At 48.3% G+C, this 24,861-nt stretch overlaps 1 protein-coding gene across 1 annotated transcript in view; it reads right to left on the minus strand.

Annotated features, from left to right (window-relative positions):
- The window catches only part of IGDCC3 (immunoglobulin superfamily DCC subclass member 3), a 105,715-nt gene that overhangs the window by 26,890 nt on the left and 53,964 nt on the right, over positions 1–24,861 (minus strand). The window contains exons 3-6 of the mRNA XM_087744333.1: positions 16,094–16,238; positions 13,127–13,257; positions 7,447–7,584; positions 369–527 (exon numbers count right to left, since the gene is read on the minus strand). Of these exons, the coding sequence (XP_087600459.1) occupies positions 369–527; positions 7,447–7,584; positions 13,127–13,257; positions 16,094–16,238 (573 nt within the window). The remainder of the gene's footprint in view (positions 1–368; positions 528–7,446; positions 7,585–13,126; positions 13,258–16,093; positions 16,239–24,861) is intronic.

Below are 24,861 nucleotides of genomic sequence, written 5' to 3' on the forward strand. Positions count from 1 at the left end.
GATGAATTTGGCTGATCAATTCAGTCCAGTCTTTCTGCTGAGATGTACAAGTATGATAACAAGTAACAACCAGTGTCCATTAAGCCAAATAAATGCCTGTGATGGGGTGGGAAACCATTGCAACCCATGCAGCTGAGGCCTCAGTTGAATGACACCTGGTTGCCACTCATCTGCACGGGACACAGAGATATACACCAACCTGGAAAATCACATGTCTAGAAAAGAAGTCCTTTGTCTCATACCATCAGAGAAGCAAAGTCAGCATCTGTCCAACCCAACCCATCACAGTGCCCAGGCGACAGGTAAAGCCTGTGCAGAGGGCACAATGAAGCGGGCATCACCGCTCCCCAAGCCCCAGGTTTGCTCACCTTGTACAACGAGCCTGCCCTGCGCCGTCCTTCGCACCCGAGTGCCGGGTTTGTTCGCAGCGCACACATAGATGCCAGAATGCTGTACGGTGAGGTCCGAGATCATGAGATTTCCTGTCCCCAGCACCTGGATCCCCTCCACACCAATCGGGCGGCCGTCTGAAAGAAGGGGAAAAGGGTAAGAGTCACACGCTGGACCTTTGAGTGAAGTTCTCCAGGGCACAGTCCTTGGTGAGGTCCAATCTAAGTACTTATGGAGCAGTACCATGCTCTGTTGCTTGGATTTGCCAAGTGAAGTCCGTGGGTTTTAGCTGATGCTCTTAGCAGAACTGCCTTCTGGAGAAAACCAGGATCCTCAGGTGTTTGCCCAAAACCACACTTCATGCTGCTTGGAAAACCACGGTACCATCAGAGGAAACGTGAAAGCTTTCAGCCACATGTTCAGATCAAGATGAAGCACCCAGAACACTTTTCAACAGAACGGTTAAACCAAGTTAAATCATATCAGCTTTTTACACTAGACTGACCTGGGATCCAACCAGCTCAACAGCCTGCTCCAAACAGAGATGCTCTAGGAAGGAGACGACCAGCCAACCTACAGCAGTACCTCCCTGATGCACTCTCCCAGCCACCAGCAATTTATGACTTGGGGATTTCCTGAGCCACAAGTTATGCCTTTTTGCCTGCTAACCCTTGAGGGATTGTTGTGGCTTCAGAAACTATGTGAACACTGGATTTTCAATTCCTTAGCTCTTGAACACACAATAGCTCAGGACCGAGGAGCCAGACTCTGGTGGTTAGATCTGCTCAGCTGCTCTTGCTTGGAAGGGCAACTGGAAAGGGCGGCCTCCATCCTGAGTGCTGGGTCTGGGGCAGGCTGGCAGGAGAGCAGCGATGTTTCTGAAAAACCATGCCTGAGTTCCAGCACAAGGTCTTCAAACTTGAAGCACTTAATGTGAAATAGTTCAGTATCAGGGAATTCACCTTTTTTCCAACAAAGCCTGTTTTCACTGGAAAATTCCCAGCCAGCTCTAATTACAATGTGTTTCATTAGTATCAGGCTATTGGTTTTTATTGTTTCATTGGTTTGTGTTTTAAGACACTGTCTGACAAGGGCAGCTCTAAATCAGTCCTAGCATGTGTCAGGGTGTCTGAGCAGGGGAGCAGTTTTACTGGAGGAGCAGTTAAAGGGAGCACACTTTCATCAGATGGGAAATGGGAATCCAGTTCCTCTCTTGTTTTTGCTCACGAAGGAGGTTAAAGAACCTACAGAAATGACAGAAGCAAGAACCAGCCCTGGTCATCTTCCCCACCTGACCATCCCATGAGCTCTCCATACATGTGTGCTCCACAACAGCAGAAGAGCCTGTCTCTTGTGCTTCAAAGTTGTGGCTAGTAAAAGGAAAAATCCATCAGTAAAATTCCTCCTGGGAGCTCTATTGGTCTGTGCCGTAATCTTGCTAATGAAATGGAAGAAGGCAAATAAAACCAGAACTGCTCTGTAGGAAGCAATGGGTCATGGGGAAAGATCTGAGATGGCCTAGCTGGTTCCCACTCCTGTGGGCCACCTCCTGAGAGATGCTAGGCAATGGCTGTCCAACCCGCTTTAAAATTTATCATCATCCAGCGGGCAGAACAGTTTCCAGGGACGTTTAGCGCCAAAGGTCTTCAGACTCAGGCTGGTTACCAATATTCATGGCACACAACCACTTCAGTGGCTGCATCTGGTGTAATCCAGCAACGGGAAACCTTCATGGAAAACAAACACAGAGGGAAACACAAGTTGCTACAGGGCTGCTGCAGTCACCCCGAGACACTCCATTATCCCCAAGGATTTCCTTCAAAGCCTCTGCTATACAACAACATGGCCCCTGATTGAGACCTGGCTCATGTGTGACCTCCGGCAGGCTTCATGCTTCAACACAGGCATGCAGGGCTAGTTAAAAGTCATCTTGCCATCGTATGCTTTAGACATAATATCATGCTTTGTCTAATAAGTAATATTATGAGGATTTGGGGCATTCATAACCAACAGGTTCTGGAATAGATTGGGAAAACGTGAAGGCACTCAAGAAGAGGGACAAATTAAGCATCAACCCAGAAATGCCACTTTGCAACCTGCTGCCCAGCAAGCGCTTGGATCCCCACGGAAAGGCACGTGATGGGATGGAGAGCAAGTGTCTCTGGCAGCATTAGTGAGAGCAGGGCACGTTCATCAGCTCGCAAGCCTGGACCATCCAAGCAAGGGATCCCATTTCAGATTAACAGCAGCATCCTGCTAGGAAACACTGACAAAACACAGACGGAAAGCTACAAAGCACGTCACAAACGTATCTCTTGCCATGCTCTTTATATATTGTTTTTCAGGAAATTTTTAAACTTAAAGGTTTCCTTGCTTCATTAGGCAGGCAATGCCAGACCACTTCATTATTTGCATTGCAAATAAAAATGCTCAGGTCTTTTAGAGAGAGAAAAACAATGTCATTAAACGATTAAATGATCACGTAGCTGGCCAAGCCACTGCAGCAGTAAATGGCTCAGTCATAAAAAGGACAGTAAAACATGACCTGTCCCACATTTAATGAGCAATAAGAAGGAACCATTCCTTTCAAACATCATTTGAACTGAAGTGTAAAGAGGTCTGAATTAAATTCAAATTGAACTTGATTTCATCTTTTAAATTAGACCTTTCGGAAGTCCATATTTACAATAGGTGTAAAAATCAAATCTCTCTCTCAAGGGAGGGGCGGGACCAGTGAAAGATGCGAAGTGGCCATACCTGGATGCTTCATCACATCATTGCCTTAAGAAATACCACAGAAATGTGACTTGAATGTCAGTAGTTTTACTGTATTATTTATAACGTGCTACATAATTCAAGCATGCAAGGACCCAGCCTGCAGCAGGTACTCCATACAGTCCAACTATCAGCATCGACACATCCTCAGTTGCCTCTCTAGCTCCAACTATTAATTAGAGGTGTGGTGGTCTGAAGAAACGTCTCCTGTCAACCAAGTGTCTTTCACTTCCCTGAAGAACAAAGCTCTCCAAGCTCAGAAACCTCGGGGGATCTCCCATTTGATTCAGAGAGTGTGGCCGCCTCTAACAGCCAGCAAAGATCACCATGCCAGATCATCCCATATGCCTCTTGCTCAATTCCTCCCTTCCAAAGAGCACTGAAAAGGGCTTCTAGAGAAATATCTGTGCTTTCCCAGCCTGCTCCATCCTCCTTCTCACTCTACTGTGCCTCACTCTACCGGAGCCATCCTCTGATCAGTTAAAGTCTTCAGCTAATATCAAGTCCAACTTAGTAACACTGACAACACGTATAAATAACACAGAGTATTTACACAAGAAATTCATCACATCCTGAAAGCTCTGCACTTTGCAGAAGTGCCGTGCAGAGGGACTGATGTCTCACACCCGCTTTGCAAAGGTTGCTATCTATTTCAACCCTGTTTCACTTACACGGAGACCTGAAGAGTGGCTTGGATCAAGGGATCCAAACCCTGAAAACCCACCTTCCTGGCATTGCTTGCCGTCACCAAGTCACCTCTCCATGGAGGAGATCCGAAAGACTGCCAAAGCTAACACTTTTGCTCAGTTCCCAAAGCTCTCAGGACCCGTGCAGGCTTGAAACTGCTGCTCATTTAACATGACCTTCTACTTCTTTTTATGAAATCAAAAGCAGAAAATTTGAGGGCTGGAAACAAGCCAGTCTGGGTGGAAATGTCTGACAGATTCTCTCCGTCGATCCTCGATTGATGAGGGCAGAAGGGGGAGGTTCAGCTGGTTGTGAAGAGCAGGCGGACAACTGATTAATAAAGGAGACCGTTCTCCAAATGGGAAATGCTCCCAAAGGATGCCCGGGCTATGGACTAGTAGAGGCTTCCAGGTTCCCCATTGGGGTGAAGTCTGGATGAAAGGCGCCTGGGGTTTGGGAGCCACATTATTTATTTTTCCAAGGTGTATGTGATGCTTTCTGGAGTCCATTCTCCGCCTGCTAACCAAGTGATTGGCACACCGGCACCAATTACGGAGACCCGTTAAAACGTGCCAAGCGATATGAATATGCAACAACACGAACGCCTTTCTTTTATAAGTAGCAAGTAGAAAGAAAGTAACAACTTTCTAATGTTGATCATTTAGGTCTTTTGTGAATTCTTTGTATTGTGCCATAGTAGCCTTCCACTTTTTAGACACATGGGTCTCCTGCTCCGGCGGACACCGGGCACTGTGGATTAGCATATTTAGAGTACATTGCAACAGTTGACTATTCAGTATGTGAAGTGGTGAAATTTACTCTATTATTTCTAAACACTTACGGGAACGGTGCTCCTGTCAACCAGTCAGCCATCTATTGCAAGCTTCTGTGTCCAATAAGTTACCAATTAATTGGCTCCTACAATTGTTGTATAGTTTACTTCTTGAATGGCTCTCTCTTTAGTAATTTCCTTCCCATTGTGCGACCCTTTCTGACAACTTCTGTATAACGCTATCAGATAATCACTGTCTTTTCTCTCTCGCCTCACTTTTCTATATCTCTCTAAATAGTTTATTATTCTGCCTTGGTACCTTTTATGGAGGCCAGCTCAGTGGCCTGTCAGTTAAAGGGTAAGGATACATTAAAATCGTCATTCATTCAAAAGGCTTTGCAGTAAGTGCCCAGGATATTCATTTGTGCACACATACAGGTCCAAGCCTGAAGTGCGTAGCTCTGAAAGGAAAAGCCCTACCTTCCCCGAACAAACCCTTAATGATTTTACATTTCTCTCAGAGCCTGCTCTCTAATGAATGTTGACATTTCATGCACGGCGAGACACAGGAATTCTGTTTGTGGTCAGGGGCTACAACATATTCCCAAGGAAATTAAATTCAAAATTGATTGCATGACACTCAAAAACTGGCCCAGAATTTGAATTATTTCCTTCAAGCAAAATATAGCTGCCTTTCCCACTGAAAACCAGCCAGGTTTTAGCAAAGCCAAAGCAAAAAGTGCAAATGTTGTTTATGGCTTGCTTTCCCCCTGCACCAGAAAGCTGTAAAAGAAAAATTGTTCTTTTGCTCCTTTCTGATGGAAGAAATGCCACAACATCAAAACTGTGAAGAAAGGGGTGCAGAGAGACACTCCAAAATGGCAACATGCCCTGTGCAAAGACCTGGCATAATGGCAATGCCACGACTCTTCTTTATTGCGACCAAGCAAGATGTTCACATATAATTGACTTTTTTTGTTTAAATTAAGCCAGGTCTATTGCTAAATCAGCTACATCTCTCTAAGACTTTGTGGCCATGGATTTTTTTTTTTTTATTTCTGGAACTGGATGCAAAGGGTTTTTTCCCAAGTTGAGTAAGTTAACTGGTTATTTAAGCTGAACCAGCTCTGTAGGAGAAAACTCTGGAAGGAGACCCCCACATGAGAGGAAGCCACATGTACAGATAACAGATGCTCGGAGGACCTCCCCATCCAGCCTAAACTGCTCTCCCTCCTCCTGATCACACAGACACGGAGACATGAAAACGCTTCCGAAACGGCTACAAAGAGATGACAAACCCACAGACTCATCAGAGAGCCTGTACGCCACATCGCTGTCGAGATCGGTGTAATACTAAACAAGATCTTGCGATGCTTTGGACAGGAAACATTCCTGCTGAAGGGGAGGGAAAATAACGGGATCTCTTTCTCACTCCGTAGCTCTAATTCTGCTGCTGCGCTGCAAAGCAGTGTGGAGAGGGCATTTATTTTTGGTGGAAGGCAATGCTGAGCTCAGACCATCCAGACAAACATCGCGCGAAGCTATTACATCTTCATTATTGCACTGCTCTATAGAGACAAGTGTTTTGAAGAAGGTAATAAGCACTTATAATTAAGGCAATTATAAAGTAGTTTATTATAGTTGAGCGCTAACGTAGAGCCGCCTTGTGTCCAAGAGAACCAAAACAGTGATACAGCCTATCTGGGGAATTTTTAAAACAGCATCAATCTGATGGTTATGGCTCTGGAGGAAAAAAAACAGTTAGTGGCAGACACAAGCTGATTTTACAAGCCACCGGAGGATGCAAGCAGGAGGGCAAACATGAAGAAATTGTATGACTGATGCTGGGATACATGTCCTCGTCCCCTGGCAGGTGGCTCTGGAGTGGGAAGTCGCCCTTCCCATGAGCCGGACCCTGACCCTCGGAGAGCCACGGGGATGAAGTCCCACATCCAGCACCGCAGCACGAGACAGGATTATCCCTGTTTGTGCTTCACAGCCACCTTGGGGGACTTGGGGGGATTAGCATCCCAAAATGACGTGACCTCGCAGACCACGGGGTTTGGGAAATACTAACTGAACCCAACCCCACAGCGTGCACAGGCGGTGTTACAAGCTCTGGAAGATAAAACAAAAGCCATCAACTCTTTGCTCAGCACAGATTTCTGTAGGGCAATGGAAGTGTCGCTCTGAGCAAAATAGTTTCCAAGCTACTATTCCAAAGTTAGAAGCTAAAATAACTCTTGCTTTCAGACTGGGAGAAACACAGCACTTCGCTCTTCCTCGCTTGTATGATGCCATCAGACACTGCCTCTGGTTTCCATGCTGATTAAAAAAAATATCACGGACCCCAGGAGCAAGCATTTGTTTTTTCAGAGCTTCAGACGCGCTACTTTAAACACTCTTTTCCCCTTAACATTTTTTTAAAACTCCCTGAACAGGCAGCAAGTTTCTTTCAAGCCTGTTTTACGTGAAAGATGTGTTTGTGTGCGCTCTTGCTTCTCTAGGCCAACAGTGGTGATGTTTTTGATGCAGCTGAAGAAGATGCTGTCACTTGAGAAAAGATAAAATTATCACCTTTCATGAAACATCTACAGGTTTAACCAACCCACTTCTCTAACAGCTGAAAACAGGATCTTGGCAGAGAGAAAAAACAAAGTGTAGACACGACGACAAAAAGCGCTTCAAGCCTACAATTAACTTCAGTGGGAAGGGAAAGGGTGAATCACTTGTTGCATAAAATAGTCAGTGGCACCTACCTATTTCCCACACGATGGCAATGAGAGGAGGAGGAGGAAATCCCGGTCACCCCCGGGGCTTACCTAGGCGGCTCCAGGAGACGATGGGCCGGGGATTGCCGGTTGCGATGCACTCCAGCACAGCTGTCTGGTGCACCGTGAGCGTGAGGTTCTCCGGACCGACGAGAATCATGGGGTCCTTGTAAACGGTGGAGTGGGAGCCTGCAAGGACAGCATCATCGTTAAAAGGCATCTGATTCTCTCTTGTGTACTGGAAACACCGAGGGCTTCATGCATCCTCTAAGCACAAATTATGTGGCTGGTGTAATCCTCAATAGATTTGAGATGTAAGTGAAACAAAAGGAGCACAATGTTTGCCCGACAGTCACATTGTCTGAACGTGTTTTAAGCGTGAGCTGATATTCCTGGGGAAAAACCCTCAGCCAACCGACCCAGCCACAAGCAGCCCCGTTAACACCCAGATATGGGCAGCATAAGGAAGGAACTGCGCTGCGAACTGCAGAGAGCAGATGTGCAGGAAAAACACGGTATATAGGGAGGACACAAGCTGCAGGACGGCTCATGCAGACAGGAATGCAAATAAATGAAGGAAGGAGTTGCTTTGTCTTTCACAGCATCTCAAGCCATAAAGTAATCTATGCAGCCCACAATGCCTAAATCTGCCTCTCTGTGAGCATCTTCTCCTGCTGCTGGTGTAATATGCTCCAAAAGCCCTGTCCTGGGACACAAAGAGCGATGGAGGTGCCAGTCCCTGACTCCTGCTGAGGATCTTTTTGAGAGAAAACTCAAGGGAACTCCTCTGATGACTGCAGCCCACAGGGTGATCATTGCCCTGCCTTTTACAGCACCCCTCTCCTGGCCTGCTCTGGTGTAACTGGGTGCATCCCATTGCTCTGATATAATCGTGATACAATCATTGCTCACAATGCAATCACTAATCGTTTATTTGCACTACAGTAGCCCCAAGTGGCAGCAGCCAAGAATGAAACCCATCATACAAGATGAGGCACAGACCCGTAATAAAATAAAGCCCTGGCACAAGGACTCTGGAAACCAGAGAGGCACAGGACAAGCAAAAGAAACCACATTTCAGCAGACAGGAGGAGACCGTGTGACAAAAAGATCATCCTGTGTCAGGTACACCACAGCTGAACCCGCATCTCCTGAGTCCCCAGAAAGTGCCTTATCCCTGGGCCAAAGCTCCCTTCAGCCTTTGCTCCCATTTGTTGGGAGCAGGAGAGGAGGAAAAGCAGGAGATATTCTCAGTTCTCCGTAAGTAAACAGGAACACTGATAATCTCTGCATTAGCCTTCTCCCCATTTCTGACGAGAGCTGGGTTATTTTCCAGAAATGCTGAGGTCAAGCAGCGTTTAAGGAATTCCAACAATCTGACAGCTGCTGCTGGCAAAAATGCTCTGTACACCTGTGGAGAGAAATACTTGGGCTGGTTGTCTCCCCCCGAGCAGGAGAGGGGCACAGGGAGGGCTGGGGAGCTGAGGTCTGCCACGGGCCAGGCTTTCCTGTAGGGACCATCCCATGCTGACTCCTGTACATGGACTTTCTGATGTCCAAAAAACCTCGTTAAAGAGAAGTGATCCACCAAAAACTATCTGCAAGGGCTTTTCTCTGAGAATAAATGTCTTTTCTTCCTACACATTTTAGCGTTACCCTGTCACAGCAGCTCAGGGGCTGAAGTCAGGGCGTTAGCATGGGGATTTCGCAGCGGTCCAAGGGCAAGCACAGATCAGAGCGGCTCATTTGTTAATCGTCCTTACAGGGGCTGAATGGGGAGCGATAAAGCGACTCAGAGGTTGTGTCTAAATGGGCAAAATCCAAGAAAAATCACCGTGTCAGTGTGACTTAAGAGCTGACTTTCTCACTAAACGCATTTCACTGCAAGCCATAAAATGCAGATTTTTTGATGAGAACCAGAATGCACAATAAATTCATATGACTGGCTGGTGAACCCCAAGAGATCTGAAAAACAATACCTTCCCCCTCAGTACCTCGGAGTGCCTTTAAAACCCATGTAGATTTATTGTTCTAAATCACAATACTAAATGTTCACGCTTAGAATAATACGATATTATCATCGTATTATATAGCGATTTCAATATTTCAAAACACAGAGAAATAAAATGAATTGTCCAAGGTCACCCAAGAACATCAGTAAACGGGAGCTGAGACCAAAGCAGAATTTATAAAACACTCTATTCTGACAATAAAATATATTAAAAAAATCACACTCTTTGATTTATACTCTGAGTCCTAAATAAGCATTCAGGTTTTTGGGTGTGGGCTCAGCTCCCTGAGTCCTCCCAAACCCTGCCCAGCTCTGGAAGTGGCACTTCCACCACTGCTCACCTTCTCCTGCAAAGGCCAGGTAATGATCCCGTAGCTTTGCTGCCGAGCACAACGCCCATGGCAGTGCCAGCTCCAGGGCCCGAAGGGACGGTGACCCAGCAGGGACACGGTGGTCAGATGCCAGCACCATGCAAAGGGACCATGCCCAACCATCAAGGAGGAGGTTTCCTTCTCCAACCAGAAAAGCAATTTGTTGCAGGGTCAGGAAGGAAGGAGTGACAAAACGAGGGACTTGTGGCAGGCGAGTGCTGCTGGAGCACAACAGGGTTCAGGGCAACCCGGGGGGGGATCTGTTTGGAAAGGGAAAAAGGCTCTAATGATGCACATGGTCCCCAGGGACTCTGCCAGCAGCAATCACAGCGAGGATGGGGAGGTCCCCAGCACCGCCAGCAGTGACAGGCACTCTAGCAGGGACGGGAGCATCGCCAGCATGGGCTGTTAGATCTTGATCAAAAGGACAGCAGCAGAGAGAGCCACAGCTCGTGCTGAAAAGGTGTCAGCGCAGAGAGGCAGGCAGCCCCTCGGGAGCATCTCCGCTAAGCAGGCACTTGAAAATAATCAATCAGTAGGGCTGGAAGACATATCCGTGCTGCTCGCTGCCAGCAGCCCTGCCACCGCTGCCGGCAAGAGGAAGGAAAGTGCTGCGAGCAGGCTCCTTCATCCCCTGCAGGCAGCCATCCTCCTCCTCTTCTCCAGCCGGGCTGTGGCAGTGCCCTGCAGGGCAGTGGCTCCTATAGCCCACCTCCATCCTCTCCCTCCCCCCTCCCCAGCCAGGGCTCCGTTTGGAAACCCCGGTGAGGTGGACCCAGTGCTTCTCTGTGGGTGAAGCATCGGCTGAAGTTGCTGCCCTGTTAAGAGGAGAGGGAACCCTCCTGCCTCGATGAAGAGCAGAGAGCACCGTTCCCTTTACCCCTCTACACAAGAGGGAGGCAATGGAAAGATTTGCAAGATCACTGCTTACCCCATCATGCCTAATGACATGTTCACAGCAGCACCCACATTAGTTCAGTATTTACTGATACAACACCCACAACAGCGAAGCAACGTCCCTGTGCTACCTCTGCGGCACACCACAGCCTCTGTCAGTGTGCCAAAGCCTAGGCTTAACATGCTAGCACAAACCCACTGTCCTGGTCTAACAGATATTTGCGTGCTCTTAGCAAACACCGCAGAGCATAAACCTTTTTCACTGAGGTTTAACCCAGTGCAACGGGTTTTCCATGGGCTGAGTGCATGCAAATGTCCCGTTACAGCAGCTCTGCCAACATGCAGTCACTGAAGCACAGTGCAAGCCCTTCAACAGACACTTACACACGGTGCCCGTATTCATCATCCGAATGCTTTAAGGAAGAGAAAAACCACAAACATTTCACGGACAGGAAACCTGGAAAATATCCATCTGAAATGAGGGATGGTCAGATGAGAACAACTAGCACTTTCTGCCCTGTGAGGAATAATAACTCAGCCCAGTAAATTGACACAAAGAACTTCACCACATCGACAATTTACTGTTCTCTTTTCCCTCCACGTGGCTACTGTTCGCGTAGATCAAGAAAACAGATAAGTAACAGGCATCAAAAGCTCCCAGGTCTTTCAGAACCAGCTAACCTGCTTTCTTTCCCCATCAGAATTGATATACGCAGCATCACTTTCCTCAGCTTCACCCCATTTCACACGTTCTGCTTTTTTACAGCCGGCAGAGGCTAATCTGACATTCGGTACAGCCGTTAAGTCTCCTACTCCAGAACCACTGGCCAGGCAGCCGTTTCGGAGGCTGAAGGCAGGCTGTGAGATACGAGCATACGCTGGCAAGCCTCCAGCCACTGGGTACCAGCAATTATGTGTATCTGATGGACAGGAGGATCACAGCTCACGGGGGGGAAGACCCTTTCCTGCAAATAAAAAAAGCTCACAGAGAAACACACACACAACCAGCCCTGTGCAGATTTCCCTTGCCTCTTATCTCCACAACTGTCATCTCCATTTCCACGGGGAATCTACACTGGTCTCCTAACCAAGAGCCACAGGTGCATCACCACTGCTGCCACAGGGGACCACAGTGGTACCCAGCACCCCAGGGGGTTCTGACCTGCACAGAGTCCTGGATCTCAGAGGCCACCCTGCAGGCAGGACATAGCCACAATTTGCAGATGACTACTTCTTTGGCACACTTATCTTCTCTGAGGTAACCCACAAATGCTCTGAAGTTCAGAGCTGTCCTGCTTTCATACAAGGAGGTTGAGCATATCAAAGGCATTTCTAAGAAGAGGGCACAAAGGTGTCATTCACTCCTGGCTGCTTGATCAGGCTGGGTTATATGATTTGACTCAATACTTCCCACCTCCTTCATACTAGGAGCAGCTACTGAAACACCAAGGGAGACTTCTGAAGCTAAAAGTGTTTTAAATTAAAGACTGACAAACAAAGAAAGCCTAACTAGAAGGTGACAATCTAACATCAGGTTTAGAAATTGGCTGATGAGTTATTGCTCGAAGGGGCTCCAAGAGATCAGCGTGGGTCCCACACGGATAGCTAATGGAGGATGGGCAATGGGCAGGTCAGCGGAGGGTAGCACAGCTAAGGAATTGTGGTCACAGTGTATTTGCACCCTAATCCTTCCTTCGCTGTGCCCTAGGTCATCACTTCCACGTGACATTTTGCGTGCTTTCACAAACAGGCCAAACTTGTGCACATGCAAAGTGTGAATGTGGATTGCTTTGGTTTGCCCTTATAGCTCCATCACATCCTACCTCCGGCAGCATGAAACCTAACAGCAAGCCTGTGATTTTGGCCCTTTTTTTGGAGAGGGGACCATAAGGCACCATCATTTCTTCAGCTGGAGCTTTCAGACATGAAAACCTGTTTCTGCCACTGACTTCAAATGTGGATGGAGAACCAAGTCAAAATTCAGCCTGGGGTGCTCAGGGCTTCTCCTTCTCATCTTCCAAAGCAAGGTTAGCCCGCTTCGGTCGCAATGCAATGCTAACAGCCTACAGAACATAATTCCCCCATTAGATAAATAATTGATCACCCTGTGTGCTGCAATTACTTCCAGAGTGGGCAGGTCTCATAAGGAAATGATGAATCTTCCACATTTCCAAAAGAATTTATTTTATGTAAAGCTGCTGTAACTCATTTTCTCACCATCATCTCTCTACCCAGAAACTAGCGCTAATTTACAGGCAAAGAGATTTATCTGCTATCAAGTGGACTGATCTGGCAGGAACTAATAACAGTCCAGAACAAGGAAGGTGCGATGGCTGGACAGAGGGATGCTTCTCAGTGCTGTTAGCCTAAAGCTCTCTTAAACTGTCCCGGTCCAGACCAGCAGCGGGAAGACGACAGAAAGACAGTCAGGAGAGTGTTGACTGGTACTAACCTGACACGGTGAGTCTGGCTTCCCGGCTGAACTTCACATTAGCAATATTGGTAGCAACGCAGTGAAAAATCCCACTGTCTTCTGCTCTCAGTCCTGTAATCTGGAGGACCCCCTTGGGAAGTAGCGTGTACCTGCAAGAAGAGAAAAGCAGAAACAAAAACTTGCAAAGCGGGACATGATGTGAAAGCAGGCTGCACACCCAGCCAGGTGAGGCAGGCTGGCTCCCCACATCCCAGTGCAGAGGTGCCAACACCACCCAAGTGATGCGACCCCCAGCAGGCTGAACCCACGCTTATCACTGCATCAGTTCTTGATTTTTTTTGATGTTTGAGCCTCTTGTCTTTTTTTACAGGCAGTATGTTCTCTGTCTTCTGATGCATCCTTGAGAAAGGATGACTTTTGCTGGAAGGCTACAAAATAGGTGCTTCTTACTTCATCTGTGGAAAAGCTTTGGCAGTGCATTTGGATGTGAACACAGCTGACGTGGGAGTTATCACTCATCAGCTGAAGCACAGCGACCGTGGACAAGCATCAGGGGAAGTGTGTGCTCCACAGCCCCAGCTCCAGGACTCATATCCACGTCACCTTAAAACCTCAAATGCGTGGAAAGGCATGTTTAAAATAGGTAGCGACTAGGCATACATGAATATAAATAAATATTTCATATACTTAAAACATAGGTACATTTAAATCATGCATGCATACACACATATATGTATACATACGTTACAGGTTGCTTGGCAACTGTGTGTTTAAATTGGCTGGTAGTAAGTCATTACATTGTGATGAGTTAATAATCCATTTCCGTCTGGAAGATGAAGAATATCTTTTTCCATATCAGCATATGGTTAAGTGCCTCTAACCTGCTCCCCGCGCTGGGTTCCGAACGCGCGGCTCGGTGTTGGTGGCAGCGTGACGGCAATCAGTTTTACACGTACCGAAGTTGATTGCAATCTCTCTGGGACTTTAAAATGCCCATTGTTTTGGATGAATTATACCACAAGAAGCCTTCATTTTTGTTAACAATCTGCCCACAGCATTAGAAGATTCAATTCCAAAGCTATTATTCTGCCTTCAAAGCCTCCAAGTGCAAGACTCGGCATACAAATTTATATACACTTTATACGCAGAAATGCACCAAGCATGATTAATGCAGAAATCCAATTCAGTTAGAGAAGCAACCCTCATCACCCAGGCCCATTGGTGTCAGAGATTAATCTACTGAGCTGACAATAAAAACCTTCCCCAGTAACTTTACTGCTACAAAAAGCCAAATCTGTTCAAAATCAGGACACTGAACACAGGGAAACTGCTCCTAGCCCACATCCTCCAGCAGCCTGGGGCTCTCTGGGTTGGAGAAAAGTCTTGGCTCCTCAGCCTTGGGGCTCCTCAGCCTTGGGGCTTCTCAGCTTTGGAGGGAAGAATTCCTGTTCACGCTCAAATCCCCGCCACATCTCTGACCATCTCCACAGCTGTGACCCTGGGCTCAAGGGGAAAGAAACAATAATGCATGAAGGACTTCAAGGGAACTTCACCTGTCCTGCAGCGTCTCATCAGGATGCACACAAGGTGTCAGGCCCAGTTCTGCACCCCTTACTTCTGCTGATAGCACCTCGGACCACTCACCCTGCTCTGCCACATCCCCAGTTTCACACTTGTGCGAGTAATCAGCCTTCAGAGGAGATCAAGTTTAACAAATCAACCCCATGCTGGGCTAAAAAAAGCTCAGATGAAAAACACAAGGAAAAACAAAACCTGACAGTTGCAGTTTTCCACGGCAGGGTTGGGCCTCTTGGGTCCTTCTACTGTAAGTTCACCGCAACGCTGAAAAGGTCAGGCATTGTTCCAGCCCTTGTGTTTTCTCCTGCCTCCAAAGCACCCAACCACGTTCTGCTGCAGCACTGACATTTTTAAGAATAGGGGCTTTCAGGAAAATATTTACAGCTTCCTGGTTTCGCCTATTCCCAACGCACGGACGTCAATTCGCGATCGAGGTGTGCTGCAACCGATTGTCTCCCGCCATCAGTTGTGCGATTCCCGAGCTGCAGCTGGGACCGCCGGAGGCTGCCGGCATGGAGCACACGTTTCCTGCCACCTGTCCTCTGCCGGGCCCCACTGTCGCTCGGAGGATCAAACCGTGATGAGGGACGTTTCCGACACCAAGGGAGCAGCCTGTCAAACACAGGAAGCGAGGACGTGCCGTCCCAGGTCTAGGCTGGGGAAGGGGGGCAGCTGGGGTTTCTCTTTAGGAGAGTTGCATGGGAAACGGCAGCCCAGGGCGCTGTGGGATGCTCTCTGCAGAGCTTCCCTGCCACCACACACAAAGCATCACGAGGGAATCCACCTGGGAAGGAAAGTCTAGCAACCACTGTGTAATTCATAGAATCACAGAGTGCTTTGGGATGGAAGGGACCTTTAAAGGTCATCTAGTCCATCCCCCTTGCAATTGGCAGGGACATCTACAACTAGATCAGGTTGCTCAGAGCCCCATCCAGCCTGGCCTTGAATGTTTCCAAGTGCTTGCAAGAGTTCAGGACCCACATGGAAGACCCTAAGTCATGCATCTGGCTCGGAAAGAGTTGCACAAAATGGAGCCACAGAGGGATGATGGATGCCAAAGCTACCCCAGCTCTGCTAGGATTGCTGGGTGGGCTCTTCATGCTGGAAAGTAAGCCTGGAGGAGGGCTGATCAGGGAAGGTCAATGCAAGCCCTTGCCCCCTCCAAATCATCTAACGGGGTTTATCTAGTTCTCTTGAGAGGTGCAGTATTTCTGCACAGTGTTTGGCCAGAAGGAGCCCAGACAACCCACAACATTAACTGACAGAGCCTTCCATGGCAGAAACGCTGGCCAAGACCCTCAGCCCTGATCAGTTGTGTCCTAGCACAACTATGAGAGCAAGAGCAAGCCTGGCCACCTTTTTCCACCTGGAGAAAGGACAGCAGTACATGGTTTGGGCATGTCCTACCTTTCGTTGTCTGTGTTGACTGGCATGCGGTTCTTTTGCCAGAGGATGACCGGCTCAGGCAAGCCATGGATCTGGCACTGGAATCTGGCTACGCCGCCTTCCTCCACCACTGCATTCTGAGGGTGGATGTGGAAGTCGGACATCGCTGGAAGACAAAAAGAGAGACAAAAATACGCAAATGTGAAAAGAGATCCACTGCCAACAACATCACGTGATCTAGAAACACCCCAATTTCCCAGAGACAGCAAATGGGATTGTAAGGCAAGAACAGAAGGCTGTTTTGCAGCCTAACCTCCTGCATGAAGAAACAAGACTAGTGGCAAGTTCTTGCTATATGCCTGCCTCTGCACATTGAACTGATTGACTCAACCAGGACAGGAGATGGTGCTCCGTGACCCACATGCTCCCCACCAAGGTCTATTGAGGCAGCGAGATGCACAGACACTGCACTGGCACTTATCGGAAGTCATTCTCAACAGCTTCAGCAGGCTTTGGATCCAAGTGCACATCAGAAAAGAGATGCCTACCCTTGCTGTTGCTGCTAAGGTCTTATCTGCTGTAAATATCCTTCTGATGTGCACGGTTTGACTATTTTGCTTTAAATACCTTGATCAAAAGAGCTCCCATATACCCTAGTAAAACTTGCAGCCCTTGCTTTCCATCTCTGTTTGGCACGTGCTGCAGCTCATTGCATGCTCTGCCTCCCAAGTACCGTAGAAGGAACGGTCGCATCCCCGCCTGGAGCAACAGGCTTCAGCCGACAGAAAGAGCAGCTGCCAAGAGCTCAGCAGCTCAGCTCACCCAGGCTTTTGGGGTTGGGACCACCCGACAGCAAATGACAAACCTCAGCGTGCCCACGCAGGATGAATACAGACCAGCCTGTTTCAGCACAGCCACAGCTGTAACCATTGTGCGGAAAGACTCTGGCACGCTGTTAGAGCTACATAAATAATACAGTAATTATTACTATTAATTAATTGGAAGGTGCTGCCTGTTGACTCTGCAGTAAACATATTTGAGGCTAATAAACATCCCAGTGGTTATTTAGCTCATGATTCATTTATAGTGCCGCATCCGTGGGAAGATCTCTCACATTATCATACAAAATAAACTCCAAGAGAGCCCTCTGCTCTGCCACCCCAGCCCGATAATACCCCTCTCTCCAGCAAAAAAGCCTTGTCCCCTTTTACATGCGTCAAGTGTAATGAATGTACCTCTGCTAAGGAACAAGCTGCATATGTGTCAGGGCAGCTTAATCATTCATCTGCAAACTCCAGTTGGGCTCAGGCAGATGGGAGATGGCCATTAGCAATCATACATTAAATATGTGTTGCATTAACCCGCACTGCTCCCCAACCACCGCTCTCAACCTGCTGACTGCAGATTTGTTAAGCTGATCGAGTAACACGGAGCAAAACCCCGGCCCCGCACGGCCGTAGGATTGGGAAGGTTTTGCAGCCGTGAGGGTCGGATGGGCACCCAGCCCCACATCGGGATGCAGCAGCGGGAGCAGGACTGGGAGCTGGCTGTGCAATGCTCCAGCCAGATGGGAACGTACCAGCACAAGGCAAAAGATCACGCAAAAATATATTTCCCTCTCACAAGATGAAAGCTAATGCAAATATCCTCTCTGGTAAGGGATGGAGCGCAATGGTGGAATGGCAATTCACCCAATTCATATGCATTTAGGCTTGAAATGAGCCTGCTCGTGGCCCAGAGCAGGAAGGAGCCCAAAGGCTGCTGGGGGGTCTCCCACACCAGGTGATTCCCCTTCCAAGGTGGCAAGGGATGCTTCAAAAAAGGTAGGGTCCGGAGGTGCCTGTGGCAGGTGAGCTCGAGGGAGCCTGCAGAATATTTCAAGGCCACCATTTGGAGGTCCAGGCCAGGGCAAGCATCTTGCAACCAAAGCTTGTGAACTCTCACCAAGAAATGAATCCAAGAATTAATGAGAATGACACAAAGCTCATTAATAAAGCGGGGGGGGGGGGGCAGAGATTCAGATGCCTGCAGGAAAATTCCTTTCAAATGTACAGATGCTCAGCGCTGAGGTTTTTCGGTGGCTGACAGGGTTGATAAGAAGAGGGAGGTGTGAATGAGAACAGCCCCGGCATGGACTTCACTCTGCTGGCTACAGAATTCATTGTCATTCCTTTATTTCAATAATATCAACTCTTATAGGTAAAACTGCAGCAATAACCTCTACTCTTAAAGACACTAGTATTAATATTTATCATGAATAAAACATGGGAAGTTATAAATAATTCAGTTATGAGGATGTTAAGTAAAATATTACTCTTCAATGACCCTATAATGTGGCTTTGAAGTACGGTTTTATGTTAAATGCCTAGGAAACACTGTGACCCTTGCCAAGACCAGCTGGTTTGCAGAAGATGCATTAAAAATTCATGTGCCAAGCTACAATATGCTATTTTTTTAACACAGGTTTACGAGTTTATTTACAGTTGCAGGGACAAAAGCTTTTGTAGCATCTCCTGTAAAACAGCAACAAAACTTGAACACGAGTGATTACCTGGGATGCTGTTTTCTGCCTGGAAATAAATCACTGGGTGTAAGGAAAGGAGAGGGATAGGAGCGCTGCTACACTGCTCTACAGGGCATCACTTGGAGGGGCTAAATCTCTGCTGACCCACGTGTGATTTTTATATATGTCCCAACTGACTGTAACAAACTCGTGCAACGGAGTGCTTGCTCCTGTTTGTCACTTGTCGTTCAGCAGCAAACGCCAGGACCCCCGTTAGCAGCCGGGTGCTATTGTTTCAGCGGCCATGGAGGAGAGCTGCACACCAGCCTGGGTGGGGCTGGCCAGCAGCCAGGGAGCTGCATCTCATTTCTATGCTAATGGCCGTAATCATTTTAAAAATAAATACATGCAATCACAATATTCACCCACGAGCTCTTAAGAGGGGAGGCACCCTCTAATCCATCTGCCCACGGTCTCTGTCGTCCAGCAATGCAGCATCTGTGTGCCAACAGAGGGACTGGTGCTGCCCCAGGCCCCTTTTTACTGTCATCAGACAGGGTGAGCGTTGCCCTGTTCCCATTAAACTTCCCTCTGCCATCTCCACGTGTAGCACGGTACCATCCACACACACAGTGAGCTGAGGGTAGTCATCAAGCCATAAAATAAACCTAAATCATGCACACGCTCATTGCTCCGTATCGATGCTCCAAGCCACGGTGTTGGAGTGCTTCTGCTATCATCACACCTGGATTTTGGCCATGGTACACACAGGCTGGCACAGGGCAGGGAAAAACAAAACAAAACGGGCTCACAGCAGATGGGGAATGGACCTAGCAGCCCTCCCACGCTGCAGGCATGGGTGCACCTTCTCCCAAAGATGTTGCCCAAGGCTAGATTCAGGCTTAGTTGTCTACAGCCACAATAATGCATGAGGCAGAGGAGTTATTCTTCATCTCTTCTTCCCCCATGTTGTATCATGGAGGACCTCAACTAGGATGAGGCTGAATCACAGGTGAGGCTCTTCCCTAAAGAGAAACCCATGCTTGGGATCTCCCACCACCTAACCTTCACCAGGACGCAGTTCCCAAAGGCATGTCCTAAGGACACAGAGCAGGTGAGCAACAACTTTTATCCTCATCCATATTCACAGAGGATTTGTTCTGGCAAATGAATTTCCTGGGTCTCCCCTAATCGAAGTGCAAACACTCTCTCCATCCTAACAAGCCCTGTGGAAAGGCCAATGGAATAAAAATGAAAATAGGTATCGAGTGAAATTTTCTTTACTCCATGAAAAACTAAATTGAAACCATTAGTGGCCAATCCTTTTTTGCTCAGTACAGCATTAGTGCTAAGCCAGAGATTGACCTAGATTTGATATAGAAAAAGAAAACATTAACTTGGTATGTCAAAGCAAATCCCAGGCCTGTTAGAATCATTAAAACGCAAACATTATCATCAACTGCAGGCACAAGGGGAAGAAGAAGACTTGAAAGGTTCAGTGCCAAGCCTGGTGTTAGGAGAGTATTTGGGAAGCCCAGCTAGTTCTGCAATCACGTTGCTTTTTGCTTTTAGGTTACTTACGGGGAAACAGATACCCAGGTTGGCTCTGACACAAGAGGATTCTGGGGAGCATCCTCATCCTGCTGAGCATCCTCATCCTGCTGAGCATCCTCACCGACACTGATGCCAGGCAGTTCACAAACAACAGCCCACAAGCGAAGACCCTTTCTCCACATTTCTGCCACTAACCTGTTAAATTCAGACCTCTTCCCATGCAGGCGTGTGGTTAAAACACCTCAAAGTTAACACAGTACAAGGAACAAGAGTTTAACGGGGACATGCCTGGGCTCCCAGACGCTCCTGCCAAGGAGGGCAAGCTTCGTTAGCTCCATTACAACTGATGAAGTGAAGCCTGGGAAGCAAATGGTTTGCCCAGTGTCAGAGAACAAGCCATGGGCAGAGCCGACCACTTCCAAGAGCGGCTCCATCCTGATGCTGGCGACAGCTGCTGGTTTTCATACTGAATTTCCCAACTTACTAATAAAATTTAATTTCCCCTCGGGTCAGCAGAAGTCAGGGTCGTTTTTAAAACACAACAACCACCATGCCAATTAAGCCCAGACCTAAACCACTCTCAAATCAGGCTGACAGCTCCAGCACAACCAACTCTCAGTATCTGTGAGATTTATTAAGCTGCCATCCTCCTTGGCACCACAACTCCTTCCCAAATGCTTTCCCTGCCCCAAAGCAAGCGGAGGGATTACACCTTTTTCCATTCCCTCCTGACTTGGGAGAACTTCACCATTAAGTTAGTAACTTGCCAAGGAATATTTTCAAAGAAGTTGGCAGGTGAAGGCTTCGCAGACACAGGTCCCCTATTTGCTCCCCTCCACACTCTGGAAATGGAGGATTCGCCTGCAAGAAAGAGCCGGCACAAAAGATGGGGGGCGTGCGGACACCACAAATCCCATCCCCTCCTCTCTTCCCCCTGCTTTCAAAGAGGGATGCTTTCCCAAGTCTTTAAGAAAAAGACACTGCATCTTTCTCTACATTTTTTTTAAAGATGCATTTTTACAAATATAAAAAAAGCCCACGTCGCAACAGCCCAGTGGCTACTCCAAGCTGCAGAGCAGCCTCTGCGCCTGCGAGCCGGCCCTGCGTGTCTAATGATGCTATTGTGCGAGGTTGTTGCTGAACTGCCATGAGCCCAATTTTGAATGCAAGTTGCTTTGTGCATAGTGAAGCGTGAACAACAGCGCCGCCCATTTATCTATTTAATTCTCCAGGAGTAGCAGGAGCGGGGGCCTTCGCTCACATCTAAAGGGAAGAAAAATCGCCTTTCTCTCGGCTTTGGAAAGGGAGGGAAATATTAAAGACCAGCCGTGCCTCTCCCAGCACAGAGGAAAATCCCCTCTGCCCCTGCCCACTAATCATAGTGGTGAAAATCCCAAATCTCTATTGTCCATGCTGGGCCTCAGATCTCAAAAGAAAATGGGCTGCAAGACTCAGGAGAGTTTGAAGCCAGGAAGACATTTTGGAGGAATGCAGCTCATTTAAGGGGAACTAAAATACACGGTGAGATGAGAGAGGGAGGAAACCCCATCTCGCTCTGTGCTGGGCAGATGTAAAGAGGGTCAGCCCTGCATGCTTTTTCTTTGCAATATTTGCAAACAAATGCTTATTCCTCTTTTGCTTGGGCTGTTGTTTTGTCCCCCTCCGGCACTGATACGACTGCTCAGAGCAGGGACGGAGGATGGTCCAGACTCCCCGCCCTCTCTGCATTTTGCATCCTCCTGTCTCCATTGTTCTCACACTCAATCAAAGCTGAGTGAAATAATTTAAACAAGATTGAGAAGACACCCCATCAGATGGACTTCTCTGGTTGAGGAACAAAGTCTCCACCTGGCCTGTTTTTACCCCCCTGCCCTAAGCCCCTGGGATGGGGATGAAAGGGAGACAACTGAGCTAATGCCTCGCAGTGGGACACAGCAGCTGCCCACGGGAGGGAACATGCAACAGATATTTTACAAGAAGGCGGAGAGGAAAAATCTACCGCTTCATGACTCAAGTCCACCAGGAGGCAAATTGCTGCCTGATCTGGGACTGTGGCTTCTCCATTTTTTACATAACAACGTGAAATGACTGCGAGCCAAATCCAGCTCAGGTCACCTCCCTGCTGCACTGCAACAAGCAGCGCCGATGGACTCTACCGCCCTGTGATTTACTGTTTGTTTTGGTGCTTTGAGAAGCAAGTGCAAAAAAGCACAGAGCCCTGCGGGGGCTGCTTCTGCGTAGGGATGATAAATATCCTCCAAAGGTAATGAGCACATCTCCACTGCACGGAGATGGCGGGAGGAACAGGGTCAGAGGGAATGTGCTCAGGGGTCCCTGGCTGCTCTACTCGCCCTGCATGAGCAAAGGATCAGGGCCAGGAAGAGAAGTCCGGGTCATTCCTGCAAAAGTCCCTGTAGGGACTCTATCGTGGCACCTGGAAAACCTTTGTATGCCTGTGCCGCAGCTCCACTCCTCTTCCTGAGGCTCCTTTGAACATGCTCCCCATCACCAGCGCATCCCGGCCTCTCCTGCACAATCACACGTGCCTCCAAGCTGGTCTCCTGGTCCTAAAGAATGTTTAGTAGATTTATGGTATTGATTATAGCTCGCTTATTGGAAAAATAACTATAACACCATCAGTTGGTGATGCAGGGGTACTCTCCTGTGAGGGGGAAAGATGTTTGTGTGGATAAACACAGTCTCTGATCCATGCATGGAAATAAACAGGGGCCATACACCCCCAGGGCTGTTTTAAACTGAAATATCTCTCAGTTTCTATAAAGCTCACAAAATGCTATCCCTCTGGAGAGAGACTGTGCCCACACTGTCCCAAGACAGGATGCCAGGGAGCATCCCCAACATCCAACACCCCACCACCCTCACTATCTTGACTTGGGAGGAGAGAGAGCATCAGGGGAGCTGCCTGTGCCAGGGGAAACCCATGAACGCAGGGAGTTTCCTTCGTCACGCTCTGCCTCGTGCAGCAGCACTGCCCAAATGCTGCCTGCTCAGACCCAAGACCTCCTGCAACGTGGCTGCAGCCAGAAATCATCCCAGCCTGGAAATAAGGAGCAGCGAGTCCCAGTGCATCAGCGCAAATGCCCTCTCCATAGCCCAGCGAGCAACCAGGGCTGCCTCAAACCTTTCCTATAAACATATCGGTCATTTTACAGAGACAGGTACAGGGGACACAAAGTGACACCCAGGGTCACAACCCAAATCCACCATCATCCCTTGAGTACCAATGGCACGCTCTACCCACGAGGTAATGCTGCTCCTTATAAATCACTTCGAAAGATGCATCTTGGCAATCCCACGGATCAAATTTCTCACTTCCCTCCGTGTTCAGAGCACACAGCAGCATCCCAGCCCATTACCTGCTACAGAGAGGAGCACTGCAGACAGCCCAAGGTGGTTATTCATCTTCCAGCACCCTCTTGTTTTGCAGGGGAATCGACTAATAAACAGCCCCTTTAGCACGCTCAAATTGGTTTCAGGGAGAAAAGAAGTTTCTGGTGGAGAAGGAGGCATCACTGGGAGAGACCTTTATCAGAGAGCGCTATTGCAGTAATTTTTCAAGACGAAATTGCTCTCTGGCTCATGACAGCGTTTAGTGTATCCTGAGGCGACCATTTGTGAAGCCAAACCTGTGGTCCTGCCGCCCTGCTGCTGGAGGGAAGGGGGAGTATTAAATGTCATAAACAACTCTTAATTTGCTTGGGCGGACTGCATATGGGGCTAGCGATTCTGCAGTGCAGGAGGGGGTTATCCGTCATCATTACAGTGCTCCGGCACCAAAGGTGATGCTGGTCGGGCAACACTGGCTGCTGTCACACTTGCCCAGTGGCACTAGTCACCACGAAGGGCTCCTGCGTTTCTGTAGGGTGACTTCTTAAGAAACCCCAGCATCGCACAAGGTTCCCTCACCCCAAAGCAGGGCCCCCCTCCAGCATTGCAAGATGCTCCCTCCAGATGCTCCCTCCTGTTGCATCCACAGCTCACCCCGCTTTGGGTAACTGCTTCTTCAGGACCTCGCCACCTCCCAGGCTTTCCTCTGAAGCACGTTTGCTCTTTGCAAAATACCTATGATTTATCCTACTCAAGTGCCCTCGCAGACCCCTGAAATAACGAGAAAATGAAGGGCAAGCTGTCCCACAAGCCTCCAGGAGAGGCTGGCTCGGGGAGGGCAAAGCAAAGCATGCAGCCTGCTGCCAGCAGGCAGGTCTCTCCTGCCAGATTCCCATCCAGAGCTCCTCGTGTTTTTCCTACTCCGATACACACAATTAAGACAAATTACATAGCTACCATTTTGATTTGTTGCACAATAACAATGTTTTCCATCCCTCTCCCAAATATTGATGGAGGTGGTACAAGAGGAAGCTCCCGCACAGCCGTTTTTGGCCCTGGACCACTTTGTTTGCAGCCAACTGCTTCCGATATCAAGTGTGGATGAGCTATCCAGCTTTTTAACAGCTCGGAGAGGCAACGAGCCATCCGAGCACAAGGCGTTATCCTGCCCCACCACAGCCCTTGCACCACCTCTAGGTAGAAACATCCCTGCTCAGACCTCCCAGTCTGCAAAGCCAGCAGCCTCCCCTGGTTTTTCATGCTCGCCAACGAGCACGCGCTTCATTTCAGCATCTCCGGAGGCAACGGTGGAATCCAGAAAGGTGAAGGAAAGGAAGCTTTTCATCATGACTGCCCATGGAAATGCCATCAGCCCCACTTTCAG

This window comes from Nipponia nippon, unplaced genomic scaffold, assembly GCF_047370975.1.
Source record: "Nipponia nippon isolate SJK-2023a ecotype South Korea unplaced genomic scaffold, ASM4737097v1 scaffold_9, whole genome shotgun sequence".
NCBI classification, from domain to species: Eukaryota; Metazoa; Chordata; class Aves; order Pelecaniformes; family Threskiornithidae; genus Nipponia; species Nipponia nippon.